The sequence below is a fragment of the Lepidochelys kempii genome, chromosome 1 (assembly GCF_965140285.1).
Source record: "Lepidochelys kempii isolate rLepKem1 chromosome 1, rLepKem1.hap1, whole genome shotgun sequence".
Taxonomy (NCBI): domain Eukaryota; kingdom Metazoa; phylum Chordata; order Testudines; family Cheloniidae; genus Lepidochelys; species Lepidochelys kempii.
The window spans coordinates 33,971,809-33,989,424 of record NC_136380.1 but is presented as its reverse complement, the minus strand read 5'-3'; the positions used below and the strand labels follow the sequence as shown (position 1 = coordinate 33,989,424).

The 17,616-nt window shown below is 42.1% G+C and overlaps 1 protein-coding gene across 1 annotated transcript; it reads left to right on the top strand.

Moving 5' to 3' along the window:
• The first annotated feature begins 1,259 nt into the window (after nucleotides 1-1,259).
• LOC140909302 (interstitial collagenase) lies at nucleotides 1,260-9,644 on the top strand. The gene is made up of 10 exons (XM_073338295.2): nucleotides 1,260-1,483; nucleotides 2,343-2,587; nucleotides 2,930-3,078; nucleotides 3,173-3,298; nucleotides 4,750-4,911; nucleotides 5,335-5,452; nucleotides 6,240-6,373; nucleotides 7,739-7,898; nucleotides 8,957-9,060; nucleotides 9,297-9,644. The coding sequence occupies exons 1-10, from the start codon at nucleotides 1,379-1,381 to the stop codon at nucleotides 9,395-9,397; spliced, it is 1,404 nt and encodes a 467-aa protein (XP_073194396.1). The 5' UTR covers nucleotides 1,260-1,378; the 3' UTR covers nucleotides 9,398-9,644.
• The last annotated feature ends 7,972 nt before the right edge of the window (nucleotides 9,645-17,616 follow it).

The window sequence follows — 17,616 nt, the reverse complement described above, 5'->3', positions numbered from 1 at the left end:
CTCTCCTCACCTCTCTGAATTGAGGGAATATGAGCCTCCTGGCTTTGCTGATGGCCTGAGCCGACGTCACAGAAGTCATGACTTTTGGGTGAAACTGGGCATTTTGTTTGTTTTATCTGATTGATTGATTGATTGATAATTCTCCTAAAGCAGAATCTACACTGTTTGGTTAAAGAAAATGTCCAACATTAGCTATCACCTCATTTACGATAACACACATCAAGAGCTTGTATGAAGTCTTAAAGAGACAAATTTCATGGGGAGGCCTCCTTTTTCTCAAGTTAGTATCAAAATGTGCAGGGCCCCAGTGTGAATTTTCTAGCGGTTAAAGAAAGCATGATATACAACACTGATATACAATAGCACAGTGTATGGCTTTTGTGTTCAACTTTGTGCATAAAAAAGTGACTCATTAGCAAAAAAGCTTGTTTCAGCATAACATTATTTTGCATGAAGACATTACTTTTTATTGCTTCAGAAGAGATGAAAAGCAGACCCCGTTAGGGAACAAATGGCAGTGCAAGATGTTTGCACATAAAGGTACAATTTGTCCTCTTAGAACAAATACAGAACTTGCTAGTGCCACCTACTGGTGGAAAGGTATAACTGACTATAGCTCTTGCCACAGCAAATGCTGAAATTGTTAAAACCAGCTCTTTGAATTGCAAATTATTGTTCTTAATTTTCATAGTACTAAAAAATGGTATAAATGGAAAAACTACGGGCCAAATTTCCCCCTCATGAAGGAAAACCCGCAGAAGGAGGAAACCCCAATGAGGCTGCCCTTGAGGAATTTCTCCTGCCTTGTTTTGTCGGGATGTTGCAGGCGGGGGGTCGGGGGGAGAAAGGGCAGGATCCCCTGAGAGGAAGAGGCCCTGGGTCCAGCCCCAATTTCATGAGTATTCATGGCCCTCCATACAATTTCCACACCCAGATGTGGCCCTCGGGCCAAAATGTTTGCCCACCACTGTTCTAGATGGAGGTTGCTGTGTTTATTTTCATAACTAGGGCTACTATAATGTTTTTCTGAATTTTCTGAAAAAGTGGGAGCACTTGGATGGGACACAATCTAAATGAGGAAGGAAAGGAATTTGGAATCATCATACTCTTTCATTTGAAAACCTCTTCCTTTCTTATTAATCATATTATCTGATTGTGAAAATAGGGGGAGGGAGTTCTGTTAGTTGTGTCACCCCTTGATGATGAAACTATTGTTAGGTATCGGTTTTCTTGCTAATCAGGGGAAGTTCTACACAATGAGTCAGATCATAACTGATGTCCACAGCTGCTATATAAACAGGGCTATCTGAGAGACATGTATGTAGCAGCTATAGAATAAGCAGTGTTAGTGTAACAAGGCACAGAAGTGACAATAGGAATGAAGACCCTTCTGCTTCTGCTGTTATTATATGTAGCATCCTCCTCTGCTTTTCCTTTGGCTCCAGAGACAAAAGATGAAGACAAAAACGTCCAGTTTGTGGAGGTAAATATTTACTATGAATTTCAGACACTCTAAATTAAATGGCAAGAAGGAGCCTTCTTATCAGTTTTACAAAATTTTACCTTATAATTGTCAAACTGCAGTTGTATTTCTTATGTTTTAGAAACAGTCCTGATGTTAAGAGGTATCAAGTTGCAGAAGTTTTAAGGGAAATATTTCCCTTTGGCAGCAGTTTAGTTTTGTCTGAATTATGATAATGACTGTCAGAAACGATATAATAAAGTAATAAAATACTACAGAAACATGGCATTAATTATGTTATCTAGCAACCAGATTGTGTTGATCTATAAAAATGTACGCCCCAATTCAGCAAGGTACTTAACTCTGTACCTAACTTTAAGCTCATAAATAGTCTCATTGTCAGGCTTCTAAATCCATATTTGGTTGATAAATAGATGGCTTCAAAAGTGCTGAGCATCCAGAATCCTCCATTGGTTTCACTGAGAATCATAACTGAGTAGTGGCGGAGGGACAGATCTTATTAGCCTTTACTGATTTGAGCAGCCCCGCAGAAGTCAATTGGATTACTCATATAATAAAGGGCTGTGGGAAGACGTTGCAATATACCAATTTAGAGTAAATAACTGAAGAGTAAATTTTAGATTTTTAAAGATACATTTTGCAAAAGCTTTCATTGTAAAACAGGAAATCTAGAGGTCAGTAGGAAAACTATACTATATTATCTCTTACTGTTTAAATAAATCCCTGCAGAAAGCGATCTGTCTTGACTCCTGGAAAACACAGACCCCAGGCACATGGGTGTAATATTGTAAATGTTTAAACTGTTTTGCATGACTTAATGAATACAAATGACCCAAAGCTCTGCTCTTGTTTTTGTCAGACTTATCTACGAAATTTCTACAAGCTTGAAACAGACAAGGAGTCTCTCTTTAAGAATAAAAACATTGACCCTGTAACTGAAAAACTCAAGGAAATGCAGGCATTCTTTGGGCTGAAGGTGACTGGGAAACCAGATGTTGACACTTTGGAGGTGATGAAGAAGCCCAGGTGTGGTGTACCTGATATTGGTCAGTATGTCCTCACTGATGGGAATCCAAAATGGGAAAGAAAGAATCTGACGTACAGGTAACATTTTTCTAAAGAATTTATTGAGCAAAAGAGTTAAGGCCAAAATTTTCATATGATTTGCCAAAAGTTCCAAAGTTAGACACTTAATTCCATATTTAGGCACCAAGATTAAAAAGTGTTCTGTTTTTAAAGGGAGTATGCAACCAACGTTAAAGTCTGTGGGAGTTGTAAATACTCAGAATTTGACAATCAAGTCACTTAATATGCTGCCAAAATGTGGCTTTAAGGTGTCTAACTTTAGGCACCAAATTTGAAATATTTTTGCCTAAACCAATATATTCTACATAAACTACAAGTGTAGATACCAAAATGTGTATCTTACTTTATGGGTTATTTTAGGATTGTGAACTACACACCAGATATGAATCCAGCAGATGTGGACAAAGCAATCCAAAAGGCGTTTAAACTTTGGAGCAACGTGTCACCACTAACATTCAAAAGGATCTATGATGGCAATGCAGATATAATGATGTCTTTTGAAACTGGAGGTAAGAACGTTATACAAATACAAATATTAGCCATCATCAGTTATAGAAGAGCTTTGCAATAAGAATTAAGTTAATTATCCTTTTTTATTTTTAGATCATCGTGACAATTCTCCCTTTGATGGACCTAATGGACTCCTGGCTCATGCCTTTCAGCCTGGCAATGGTATAGGTGGAGATGTCCACTTTGATGAGGAGGAAAATTGGACAAAAGGCTCAAATGGTAGGAGATTCATTACTACCCCTGTTTATACAGGATCACATTGTGCAATCTTTGCTCACGCTAAGTTGTAACTTAGGCTCAGACCCACAAAAGACTGGGTTATAGGATATTCTGACTCTCTTTCAATCTCCCCTGTTGAAGATGATCCACTGTGTATAAATAATTAAATATTAATTGGGTGAGAGGGTGAAGGAGCATGACTACAGTCCAGTGGTTCAGGCACTCACCACAGAGGTGGGAAGCCCATGTTCAAATCCCTTCTCATCAGGCAGAGGAGGGAATTGAATCAGCATCTTTCACCTCCTGAGTGAATGCCCTAATCACAGGGATAAAACTTCTCTGGGAAGATTCTGCCTCCTCCTCTCTCGCTGGCCATTTTGTGTGGCATTAGGCATGTTCTGAGCACATCTACTGGATTGGCCCCCACATACTGGATTGCTGGAGGAACACCTAGTTTCACCTGTTTAAGGATCATGCTTGGGGCTTAGATGTGAAACAAGTGTCTGGGCACCTGCCTGAGGCAGTACTGTGCCTGCCCAGAGGTAGAAACATTGGCTGTCCGGGGGACTTTTACAGTGAAAATCTAGGTGCTGGGGGAACTTAGGTGCCTACAGAGTTAAGTGGCAGCTGAACAGGGATTTTGAGGATCCTAGTGACATTTAGATTTCTAAAGTGGGAATTAGGCACCTAAGTCCTTACATGGACCTGAGCCTTACTCCACGAGCTGTTCCTTTGATGTCAGGTATTACCCTGTGTGAATGAGGGTAGCCGAATCTGGCACTCTGACTGGTTTTTCCTCCCTCGCTTCTTCAACAAACGTATCTGAGGGAAACGACTCTGTAGGATGACATGTTTTGGTGAGGTTCAGATTGGGTTGTTTCAGTCTGGCACGTTTTATGATGGGTTTTGCGAAAGAAATTGTGGTGCTTAGAAAAGTTAGTTTTCTTTGGCAGCGAGGAAACATCAGTCCATGCTGAAATTATCACAAACTCTTCAGGACAGGGACAGTGCCTTTCTGTGCCCAGGACGAGCACAATGGGTTTGATACTGACTGGGGTCTTTGGGGACCACTGCAATTCTCCTCTCATATGTTTTCATGTAAATAAGGAATAATTTTATTAAAGTCAGTGACTCTCCATTTATTTCAATGGAATTATTCCTGATTTACAGCAGTCTAAGAAGGAAATTTGGGGCATTTTTTGAAGGGTTGGGGGGTTACAATAAGGGCAAAGGAAGCAGTGACTGGGGCCTGATTGGTCTGTATGTCCATATAAAAAATCTTCTCTTTCTACATTTCTTCATATTATTTTTGCAGAATTACTGAAAGAATCATGAGTGTCTCTAATGTGCTTTGGGCTGGCATGTATAGGTATTTCCTACTTAGACAGATGTATTATAGATTCAAACACAGTTCACTTATATTAAATGTACATTTTTTTTTAATTCCTCAGGATACAACTTGTTCTTTGTCGCTGCCCATGAACTTGGTCATTCACTGGGTCTGTCTCATTCTACTGATCCTGGTGCCCTGATGTACCCCACCTATTCCTACACTGAGCCGAAGGAATTTCATCTTCCTCAGGATGACATTAACGGCATTCAAAAGGTCTATGGTAAGAAAAATAAATGTTTAGTCATATGCTGGGTTATGCAGAATGCTGATTAGCCAATAATACATGTGTATTTTACGAAACATTCTACTAATTCTAGAAACATTCTAGTGTTGCTGCACAGAGCAATTCCAGTTTTGCTGAGCTCCTGTTAACTAGAGGTGTGCAATGGCCCTGAAGGTGGTTTCACTGAAGTTCAGCTCCTCTGCATGCCCATTCTTGCAGACTTTAGTAGTTAGAGCCTCACCTCTGCTGAGTTTAGGAGCGTTACAGACCTGAAGTTACCTAGTAGAACCCTGATTAATGACCACCAGCACAGTTTTTCAGGAGAAGGTTTTGTGTGTCCACCAAGTCCTTCATAACGTTGGTTTTCAGCTGTATTTCTCCATATTATACAAAGCCAATTTTTCTTTAATCTTCATGCAGGACAGTCAGATAACCCCATTCAACCAACCGGACCCACAACGCCAGTAACTTGTGACCGCAAATTGACTTTTGATGCCGTCGCTACCATGCGTGGAGAACTGCTGTTCTTTAAGGGCAGGTAACAGCAAAGAACTTCTGAGTTACTTCTTTGAACTGCAGTACTTAAAAGGAAACAATATTTCAGATCATTTAATTCCCATGAGACATGAGGAGAAACAGTAATTTAGAAATGTAGCGCTAACAATAAAAATCACATACAAAAGGAGGACCAAATTCTCTGACGATGGGTGCCTAGCTTTACCTAACATTTCTCTCAGGCATGACAAAATGCTTTAGCTGTTTCCAAAGTGGCTGCATCAAATGGTGAGATGGCTATAGGGCACCAACCATTGTACTGTAGTTTCTAAGGAATTCTAATTCTTTTCAATGGGAACTCTGACCCAGATTCTGCTATACGCAGCTCTGATCAGAGGAGAGGAACTTAAATGTTAGTGGTCTAGTGGCTAAGGCTGGTGAAGGTAAGTCAGGACTGCCCCCTAGATTCTATTCCAACTACTCTGCCGCTGTAATCAGTGGAATGATAGGTTTGTTACCACTCTACATTCAGTTAAAAAGAGGGCAGCTGCAAACTCATGTTTTGCAATTGGTATGTTTATGTGACACACTGGGACACTCCTTTGTCATGACCCCACCACATTGTAGCTCATTGGCAGGGATAGAACCTGTGCCCTCCGGCACCAAAACTACTAAAAGATTAGCTCTAGTAGGTATCAGTCATAGCAGACTCAATTCCTCACTGTGGATCAAACTCTAAAGGGAGACAGAATTAGACACACTTCACCTTTGTATTACATTTATGGCATGTGCAGGAACAGTTTATAATATGCCAATTTTATTTAAACCAGGTATTTCTGGCGCAAGCATCCTCAGATGACAGAGGTCGACCTCAATTTCATTTCTTTATTCTGGCCAAATCTGCCATCTGGAATTCAAGCTGCTTATGAAAATGTTGAAAGGGATCAAGTTTTTCTTTTTAAAGGTAATGGAATCCAAAATGTGTTAGTTCTTCTGACATATGAATTTACTGGGAATACTTTGCTCCACAGAACGTGCAATTCTCCTTAGATGACACTGCATGAAACAACTCAAATGTTCAAATTACAAAAGCCCCCAAAATGTGTGAATAGCGAAATTAAAGGTCGCTTATCTATTTAATGTAAATGTTCTGAAAAGCAAGATATGAAAATGGCTTCACTTTTCTGTCAAATCCAGTTTTATCATAGGAAATAACATATGGCTATTAAGAAGAACTTTGACTAGATTCAAAATCTGCTGTGGACTAGATCACTAGCGGCCTTGAATTAATACACTAATGATCAGTATTAAGTCAAAGAACTAGCAGCTGTTTTGAAAAGCATTCAGCAGAGTATTGGTTAATTATTGATGACACATCCGAAGGTCTGCCAGGCACCTTTGGAACACAGGGAACAAAAGACCTCCAGAGATCTTAGAATCTAGGTGAAGACAGGACATACAGATGGGGGTAATTACTGGAGGTAGTTAAAAAATGAAAACCTATGTATGTGAAAAATTTAAAAACTGTTTCTCTTTGGAAGTGTTTAAGAGAGATCACTTTTGGTAAGCAAACATTTTAAGAAGCATTTCAATACTATTTGTGTTACAAATTTTGATAAGAATATCAAAAGGGATACAAAATTTTCCACCCAAAATGTTGCTAATGCTGACACTCGTTTGTGAAAAGTTTTGTTTTCATAAATAGGCCGTTTGTTGATGAAAATAACTGTCTGTTCAAAATAGTTCAACCAGCTCTAGTAACTATATACTGAAGTGGAGAGAGGGAGAGAGAGAAAAGAACAGGGTTATCTACATAAGATCACCTAATCATTTAGATAAGACATATGCTCTTATTAATAGTTAAATTTCTGTATATACATCTAACTATTTAGACATGTATACGCCTCCATCACCAAAGTATCTGAACACAACCCAAGTATTGTTAATCTTCTGCATCCCAGTAAACAATTCTTGGTGGATTACTTAACAATTTGTAGAATTCAAGGAGTCTTCTCCCAAAATGTATAAAGTGTATAAGTGTACGGGAAGGGTTCTTCTTGGACTCATTGCTCCAAGGTCTAATTCAGAAATATGAAGGACATCTCCTCTGGGCTTTACACTATGTTTAAAATACAACGATCAGTGCCATTCCTTATTTTACTGGAAGTAAAGGGGAGAATGAAATCTCAGCTGTACATGTCTGTTGAAAATGAAGTTGCTTTGTTATCATCATTGTAATGAAAGTACTAAGCCAGAAGCCATGATCAGATGTTGTTTAGTATGAGCAGAAGCTGCTGGTGAAAACTTTAATTCTATTTTTTCTTCGCAGAGAACAAGTATTGGGTCCTCAGTGGGTATGACTTAGTGTATAACCGCCCAAAAAGCATCTATGACTTTGGCTTCCCAAAAAATGTTAAGAGAATTAATGCAGCTTTCAGTGATGAGAATACAGGGAAAACATACTTCTTTGTAAGTGACAAGTACTGGAGGTAAGATTTAATGTTCAACAGACTTAAGATATATTTCTCTCTTTAGGCTTGGAGGGTTAATATGGAAACATAAAATAGCTCCAGCAGCAGCGGAGAAGTAAGCCCTGGAGGGGTACTGGGGTGCCTGAGAGCAGTCCCCAGCCTGTGTCCCTGCCTGCTGGGGCACGCTGCACAGAGCTACCCCAGACTGAACCCCACAGAAGCCCAGACTGAACCGCTCTGGCCTGGGCTTCTGTTTCCAGCCCCCCACAGTTGCTGCTCCCTAAGGGCTCTGCCAGCCCCCGAGCTGGGTTCCCTGCCTGGGCAGCTCTTACCAGTTGTGAGCAGCCAGCACCCTGCACTGCCCAGCTCTGGCTTCCAGCCTCTGACCAGGCCCCAGGGCAGTGCCACGGAGGGGGCAGGGCCTTGAGGCAATTTTCTGTTTGGCCCACCTCAGCCCCTCCACTGGGAGCTGGTGCCACCCTTGCATAATATAACAGTAAACCCCTCAAAGATACAGAAGACTTTTAATTAATAAATTATATATCTGTTGAGCAGTTGACACTAAGACAAATATGATTTCAGAGTTACACATACAGGGCTTCTGCTTCCCCGTGCTGGAGCTCCACTTTCCCAGGAAACACTGATTGGCTAGGATGTGGTGGCCAAAGCTGTATATAGGCAAGAAGAGTTTTATTCCTTTGGGGCAGCCTTGCAAAACTGTCCAGCAAACTCACCAGCTCAGTCTCTAGCTTATCTTTACCACACATGCAGTTCCTGCCTGTCCCTGCCCATTCAGCCAAAACTCCTGTACACGTGCACACACACACTCCTGAGGTGAAAGCTCAATGGAAGTTTTGCCACTGAGTTCAATGGGGCCAGAATTTCCACCTCTAGACTCTCTCATATGCACGCAAACCTGAAAACATAATAGCAAGGATTTTAAGAGTTCAGTTAGTTTAGCTCATTCTTAATGGATTTTCTACCAAGAATAGACTCATTTATGTGTCAGGGTTTGTTTTCGACTTTTTAAATGTCATTTATTTACCATACATTATAAATATATTTCTTCTGTTCAGATACGATGAAAACAGTCGGTCCATGGATCAGGGTTATCCAAAGAAGATAATCAATGACTTCCGAGGAATTAGCAAAAAAATTGATGCTGCTTTCCAGCATGGTAGTAAGTAAAACAAACCTTTAAAAACAGTTTACTATGCTAGAATATTTGTGCTTCTCTAGGTTGAAGAAATCTTTTAAAAGACAATCATTATTCATATTTTCACTACTGTACTAAGATCAGAAATTAACACAAATGAATATGTAGGTACTGTCAATGTTATATTTTGCTTTATAGAAATATTTGTTGGAAAACATTTCACCTATAAAATATAACATTCAATTTATTTTTATTTCTAGGATATATCTATTTCTTCCAAGGAACAAGACAGTTCCAGTTTGATCCTAACATCAAGAGAGTTGTCAGTGTCATGAAAAGCAATAGCTGGTTTAATTGCTGATTAATTCCATTGATTTCCTTCTTGCGTGTTGCAATTGTTTTATATGCAGTGTTATTAATCTATTAATAGATCTTAAAAAATCAAAAAAATTGTACTGTTCTCTGGCCTGATCCTCTGGGAGTTCTGTCTGAATAACTACAGAATGTTATAGTACTGTCATGATGTAAATTATTGTATTATTATAGGCTGGACTTTCAATTACCCATAAAGTATATTATATTTGTCCTACCACTTCCTGTGTCTTGTGATCATTGCCACTTCTCAAGAGCTACACTCTGCTCCCAAGCACAAGCTGAGTAAATGGACTGTGCACAAGGAAATTACACGGAGTCTTAAGGTATAAAAATCTTCCCCCAACTCAAAAGCAGAGAATGGAGCAGCCACATTGCTCTAGGCTGCATTACCATCCATGGCCCACTGGAAAATTTCTGTGGAGCCAATATATCCCCTCTCTCATCAATCCATTAGTCATACTCAAACCTCTCCCCTTCCCAGCCCACCCAAGACCCAGATTTCTCTCCATGGCCATCTGCTGAGCTCTGCTTCTCTGAACTTTATAGCATCCTTTTTGTCCTACAGTGGAGCTGCATTACTCCTTCTACATTCAGGAAGATTTACAGCTCAGAATTAATTCCTAAGAGAATCCACATTTTAAAACTAGAAAACAAAATGGCAACATAACTGGAGAGCTTGATGCTGTATAGCCACCTACATATTACACATTCATCCATTCATTTTCCAGTTAAGGTGAAACAGAGATGTGCAAAGGCATGAAAGGGAGAACCAGTAGCTTAAACTTGATTCAGTTGGAGAGCATATCAGTGATGGGATTTAAGCACTGGACAGACATAAAGCAATAGGAGGAGAAGATTCCACAGAAAAGTCACAAAAGTAGCCAATTCAGGCAAACCAAGTGGCCCAGAGCCTAATTCTACAATACTGGGCTACAGAAGATGTTTCTGTGATATAGTTGCCCTCAAAACTGCATATGTAATTTTTAAAATGGGAGAGTAATGAATAACAGATGATGAATAAATAGTTAATATTCTTGTTTACATGCATACTTTTCTTTGCATGCACTATGAGTATTCATAAAAAGAGTAGCCGTTCCTCCTGGATAGGAGTGAAATCTTGCACAAGAACGCTAGCAAATAAATAACAAATGGTTGAAATTAGAGCTGACTGGAAAATAGGAGCTTTTTCCAAGTGCAAATTTCTTCTCTTTGTTTTGGTCAAAAAACTGTGAATTTGTAGCCAAAAGCCACTTTCTGTGAAAAATCGCTTTCCATTAAAAATGTTATGTAATTGAAAGGCCAGTTTTCCATTGAAAAATAGTTTAGATGGAAGTTTTCGACCCGCCTTAGTGAAAATGAACAGTCACTCAGCATTTGAGGGAACACTCACTGAATTTGCAGTATTTTACCAGTTCTACTTATAAACATAAGACATGTAGGAATTACTACACCAAATCAAAGTAGTGATTCATGTCTCATTTATGGAATAAGTTGCACATAAGATGAATTTCTTCCTAATTTCAGGCAGCTTGGGACTGCCATATGTCCTGAAGCATGAGGGCTATATTTTTTTAAAATACATTGTAAAAATGGATGTTCTTCTTCCTTTGAGAACAGTACTGTTAAGTGAGTAAAACATAGATTGGTTAAGCAGCTTTATTTACTCAGCTATCTATAGTATGTTTCTCAAGGATTTTTCGAGTTTCACATTAAAAGAATTCTCATAGATTTACATGTTTTCATTAATCAAAATAGAATTTAGAAATAAAAAAGAAATTACAGAAATCAAAACAAAGATAGTGATCTGCAAGTGTGTAAAAATATTAATGAATTAATTTAACATAGTATGTAAAAACTTATCAAACTGCAATAAATTAAAGCCCTTTATCACAAAGATGTAAATTTATTTTAATCCTATTTCTCTCCTGTCTTGAGGAGTTGATTTAGGTCTAACTATGGATCCTTAATAGAGATCTTTATCAATTTGCAAATCAACAAATATTATAAAAAAATCTCATTAACGATTAAACCAAAAGTTATTTTAAAAACTCAGAAATGTAAACTGTTACTTGCTTACTAAAGTATCAACTCAGTTCAAAATTGCCTTACTTTCTGGATTTCAAACACAAATACCACACATTAACCCAAGTACATATTTAATGACTGATTTATCTTATACTATATTTTTCCATATTAATTTCCATCTTGTTTTATGCACCCTAATATTTTATTTAATTTTTTGGCCACTGCTTCACACTAAGAAGAGGATATTGAACTGCCAGTACTGCTGGCCAGGGATCAAATCCTGGCCTCACTGAAGTCAATAACAAAACTTCCACTGATTTTAGTAGAACCAGGATTTCAGAATCTATCTGTGTGTGGAATTATTTATTCCAATGCAGGATACTTTGTCAACAGTTAATTCTTTATGCTACTTTGTACTGATTCACAATTACTTTCATCTGCCACTTTGCTGCCTGTTTTTCTAGCATTGAAAAGTCCTTCTCACATGCCTGACAGTCTTTTCTAAGGTTTCAGAGTAACAGCCGTGTTAGTCTGTATTCGCAAAAAGAAAAGGAGTACTTGTGGCAGCTTAGAGACTAACCAATTTATTAGAGCATAAGCTTTCGTGAGCTACAGCTCACTTCCTCAGATGCATATCGTGGAAACTGCAGCAGGCTTTATATATACACAGAGAATATGAAACAATACCTCCTCCCACCCCACTGTCCTGCTGGGGTGGGAGGAGGTATTGTTTCATATTCTCTGTGTATATATAAAGCCTGCTGCAGTTTCCACGATATGCATCTGAGGAAGTGAGCTGTAGCTCACGAAAGCTTATGCTCTAAGCTATTACCAGCAGGACAGTGGGGTGGGAGGAGGTATTGTTTCATATTCTCTGTGTATATATAAAGCCTGCTGCAGTTTCCACGATATGCATCTGAGGAAGTGAGCTGTAGCTCATGAAAGCTTATGCTCTAATAAATTGGTTAGTCTCTAAGGTGCCACAAGTACTCCTTTTCTTTTAGTCTTTTCTAAATAATTTTGTGCAAGTTCTACCAAATCACTAGCACACCCACCCTTTCCAGATCATTAATAAAGAAAACTCACGGGTCCTACTATGGAATTTCAGGCACCCCTCTGCTAACCTTTCCATGTTGAAAATTAACCATTTATTCTTACTCTTTGTTGTCTGTCTTAGTCAAATCTAACCCATGACAGTACTTTAACTCTCAGCCACTGACTACTTCAATAACTCAAAAAAAGAGGAGTTCTTGTGGCACCTTAGGGTATGTCTACACTACGGAATAAGGTCGAATTTATAGAAGTCGGTTTTTTAGAAATCGGTTTTATATATTCGAGTGTGTGTGTCCCCACAGAAAATGCTCTAAGTGCATTAAGTGCATTAACTCGGCGGAGCACTTCCACAGTACCGAGGCTAGAGTCGACTTCCGGAGCGTTGCACTGTGGGTTGCTATCCCACAGTTCCCGCAGTCTCCGCTGCCCATTGGAATTCTGGGTTGAGATCCCAATGCCTGATGGGGCTAAAACATTGTCGCGGGTGGTTCTGGGTACATATCGTCAGGCCCCCGTTCCCTCCCTCCCTCCGTGAAAGCAAGGGCAGACAATCATTTCGCGCCTTTTTTCCTGAGTTACCTGTGCAGACACCATACCACTGCAAGCATGGAGCCCACTCAGGTAACCGTCACCCTATGTCTCCTGGGTGCTGGCAGACGCGGTACGGCATTGCTACACAGTAGCAGCAACCCCTTGCCTTGTGGCAGCAGACGGTACAGTACGACTGGTAGCCGTCATCGTCATGTCCGAGGTGCTCCTGGCCACGTCGGCTGGGAGCGCCTGGGCAGACATGGGCGCAGGGACTAAATTTGGAGTGACTTGACCAGGTCATTCTCTTTAGTCCTGCAGTCAGTCCTATTGAACCGTCTTATGGTGAGCGGGCAGGCGATACGGACTGCTAGCAGTCGTACTGTACCATCTTCTGCCGAGCAGCCATGAGATGTGGATGGCATGCAGTCCTTCTGCACCGTCTGCTGCCAGCCAAAGATGTAAAAGATAGATGGAGTGGATCAAAACAAGAAATAGACCAGATTTGTTTTGTACTCATTTGCCTCCTCCCCTGTCTAGGGGACTCATTCCTCTAGATCACACTGCAGTCACTCACAGAGAAGGTGCAGCGAGGTAAATCTAGCCATGTATCAATCAGAGGCCAGGCTAACCTCCTTGTTCCAATAACAACGATAACTTAGGTGCACCATTTCTTATTGGAACCCTCCATGCAGTCCTGCCTGAAATACTCTTTGATGTACAGGCACCCCCTTTGTTGATTTTAGCTCCCTGAAGCCAACCCTGTAAGCCGTGTCGTCAGTCGCCCCTCCCTCCATCAGAGCAACGGCAGACAATCGTTCCGCGCCTTTTTTCTGTGCAGATGCCATACCAAGGCAAGCATGGAGGCCGCTCAGCTCACTTTGGCAATTAGGAGCACATTAAACACCACACGCATTATCCAGCAGTATATGCAGCACCAGAACCTGGCAAAGTGATACCAGGCGAGGAGGCGACGTCAGCGCGGTCACGTGAGTGATCAGGACATGGACACAGATTTCTCTGAAAGCATGGGCCCTGCCAATGCATGCATCATGGTGCTAATGGGGCAGGTTCATGCTGTGGAATGCCGATTCTGGGCTCGGGAAACAAGTACAGACTGGTGGGACCGCATAGTGTTGCAGGTCTGGGACGATTCCCAGTGGCTGCGAAACTTTCGCATACGTAAGGGCACTTTCATGGAACTTTGTGACTTGCTTTCCCCTGCCCTGATGCGCATGAATACCAAGATGAGAGCAGCCCTCACAGTTGAGAAACGAGTGGTGATAGCCCTGTGGAAGCTTGCAACGCCAGACAGCTACCGGTCAGTTGGGAATCAACTTGGAGTGGGCAAATCTACTGTGGGGGCTGCTGTGATGCAAGTAGCCCACGCAATCAAAGATCTGCTGATATCAAGGGTAGTGATCCTGGGAAATGTGCAGGTCATAGTGGATGGCTTTGCTGCAATGGGATTCCCTAACTGTGGTGGGGCTATAGACGGAACCCATATCCCTATCTTGGCACCGGAGCACCAAGCCGCCGAGTACATAAACCGCAAGGGGTACTTTTCGATAGTGCTGCAAGCTCTGGTGGATCACAAGGGATGTTTCACCAACATCAACGTGGGATGGCCGGGAAAGGTGCATGATGCTCGCATCTTCAGGAACTCTGGTCTGTTTCAAAAGCTGCAGGAAGGGACTTTATTCCCAGACCAGAAAATAACTGTTGGGGATGTTGAAATGCCTATATGTATCCTTGGGGACCCAGCCTACCCCTTAATGCCATGGCTCATGAAGCCATACACAGGCAGCCTGGACAGTAGTCAGGAGCTGTTCAACTACAGGCTGAGCAACTGCAGAATAGTCGTAGAATGTGCATTTGGATGTTTAAAGGCGCGCTGGCGCAGTTTACTGACTCGCTTAGACCTCAGCGAAACCAATATTCCCACTGTTATTACTGCTTGCTGTGTGCTCCACAATATCTGTGAGAGTAAGGGGGAGACGTTTATGGCGGGGTGGGAGGTTGAGGCAAATCGCCTGGCTGCTGGTTATGCACAGCCAGACACCAGGGCGGTTAGAAGAGCACAGGAGGGCACGGTACGCATCAGAGAAGCTTTGAAAACCAGTTTCATGACTGGCCAGGCTACGGTGTGAAAGTTCTGTTTGTTTCTCCTTGATGAAACCCCCCGCCCCTTGGTTCACTCTACTTCCCTGTAAGCTAACCACCCGCCTCTCCTCCCTTCAATCATCGCTTGCAGAGGCAATAAAGTCATTGTTGCTTCACATTCATGCATTCTTTATTCATTCATCACACAAATAGGGGGATGACTACCAAGGTAGCCCAGGAGGGGTGGTGGAGGAGGGAAGGAAAATGCCACACAGCACTTTAAGCACAGCACTTTAAAAGTTTACAACTTTAAAATTTATTGAATGACAGCCTTCTTTTTTTTGGGCAATCCTCTGTGGTGGAGTGGCTGGTTGGCCGGAGGCCCCCCCACCACGTTCTTGGGCATCTGGGTGTGGAGGCTATGGAACTTGGGGAGGAGGGCGGTTGGTTACAGAGGGGCAGCAGTGGCAGTCTGTGCTCCAGCTGCCTTTGCTGCAGCTCAACCATACACTGGAGCATACTGGTTTGGTCCTGCAGCAGCCTCAGCATTGAATCCTGCCTCCTCTCATCACGCTGCTGCCACACTTGAGCTTCAGCCCTGTCTTCAGCCCGCCACTTACTCTCTTCAGCCCGCCACCTCTCCTCCCGGTCATTTTGTGCTTTCCTGCACTCTGACATTATTTGCCTCCATGCATTCGTCTGTGCTCTGTCAGTGTGGGAGGACAGCATGAGCTCGGAGAACATTTCATCACGAGTGCGTTTTTTTTTCTTTCTAAGCTTCACTAGCCTCTGGGAAGGAGAAGATCCTGTGATCATTGAAACACATGCAGCTGGTGGAGAAAAAAAAAGGGACAGCGGTATTTAAAAAGACACATTTTATAAAACAGTCGCTACACTCTTTCAGGGTAAACCTTGCTGTTAACATTACATACATAGCACATGTGCTTTCGTTACAAGGTCGCATTTTGCCTCCTCCCACCGCATGACTACCCCCTCAACCTTCCCCCCTCCCTGTGGCTAACAGCGGGGAACATTTCTGTTTAGCCACAGGCAAACAGCCCAGCAGGAATGGGCTCCTCTGAGTGTCCCCTGAAGAAAAGCACTCTATTTCAACCAGGTGACCATGAATTATATCTCACTCTCCTGAGGATAACACAGAGAGATAAAGAATGGATGTTGTTTGAATGCCAGCAAACATACACTGCAATGCTGTGTTCTACAATGTTTCCCGAGTACGTGTTACTGGCCTGGAGTGGTAAAGTGTCCTACCATGAAGGACGCAATAAGGCTGCCCTCCCCAGAAACCTTTTGCAAAGGCTTTAGGACTACATCTAGGAGAACCGCAAATGCCAGGGCAAAGTAATCCTTTCACATGCTTGCTTTTAAACCATGTATAGTATTTTAAAAGGTACACTCACCAGAGGTCCCTTCTCCACCTGCTGGGTCCAGGAGGCAGCCTTGGGTGGGTTTGGGGGGTACTGGCTCCAGGTCTAGGGTGAGAAACAGTTCCTGGCTGTCGGGAAAACCGGTTTCTCCGCTTGCTTGCTGTGAGCTATCTACAACCTCCTCCTCATCATCATCTTCTTCGTCCCCAAAACCTGCTTCCATATTGCCCCCATCTCCATTGAAGGAGTCAAACAACACGGCTGGGGTAGTGGTGGCTGAACCCCCTAAAATGGCATGCAGCTCATCATAGAAGCGGCATGTTTGGGGCTCTGACCCAGAGCGGCTGTTCGCCTCTCTGGTTTTCTGGTAGGCTTGCCTCAGCTCCTTAAGTTTCACGCGGCACTGCTTCGGGTCCCTGTTATGGCCTCTGTCCTTCATGCCCTGGGAGATTTTCACAAAGGTTTTGGCATTTCGAAAACTGGAACGGAGCTCTGATAGCACGGATTCCTCTCCCCAAACAGCGATCAGATCCCGTACCTCCCGTTCGGTCCATGCTGGAGCTCTTTTGCTATTCTGGGACTCCATCATGGTCACCTGTGCTGATGAGCTCTGCATGGTTACCTGCAGCTTGCCACGCTGGCCAAACAGGAAATGAGATTCAAAAGTTCGCGGTTCTTTTCCTGTCTACCCGGCCAGTGCATCTGAGTTGAGAGTGCTGTCCAGAGCGGTCATAATGGAGCACTCTGGGATAGCTCCCGGAGGCCAATACCATCGAATTGTGTCCACAGTACCCCAAATTCGAGCCGGCAAGGTCGATTTAAGCGCTAATCCACTTGTCAGGGGTGGAGTAAGGAAATCGATTTTAAGAGCCCTTTAAGTCGAAATAAAGGGCTTCATTGTGTGGACGGGTGCAGGTTTACATCGATTTAACGCTGCTAAATTCGACCTAAAGTCCTAGTGTAGACCAGGGCTTAGAGTCTCTGAGGTGCCCTCAGGACTCTTCTTTTTTTTTGCTGATACAGACTAACACAGATACCACTGAAACCTTTCAATAACTCAAGAGTCTCTTAGGAAGAATTTTGCCAAAAGTTTTGTGAAAGTTCAAATAAA

Excerpts from the sequence above, each read along its gene's own strand:
- LOC140909302 (XM_073338295.2), top strand. The coding sequence starts at position 1,379 with ATGAAGACCCTTCTGCTTCTGCTGTTATTATATGTAGCATCCTCCTCT. Across the intron at positions 5,453-6,239 it reads CTGCTGTTCTTTAAGGGCAG|GTATTTCTGGCGCAAGCATC; the intron begins GTAACAGCAAAG and ends TATTTAAACCAG. Across the intron at positions 9,061-9,296 it reads TGCTGCTTTCCAGCATGGTA|GATATATCTATTTCTTCCAA; the intron begins GTAAGTAAAACA and ends TTTTATTTCTAG.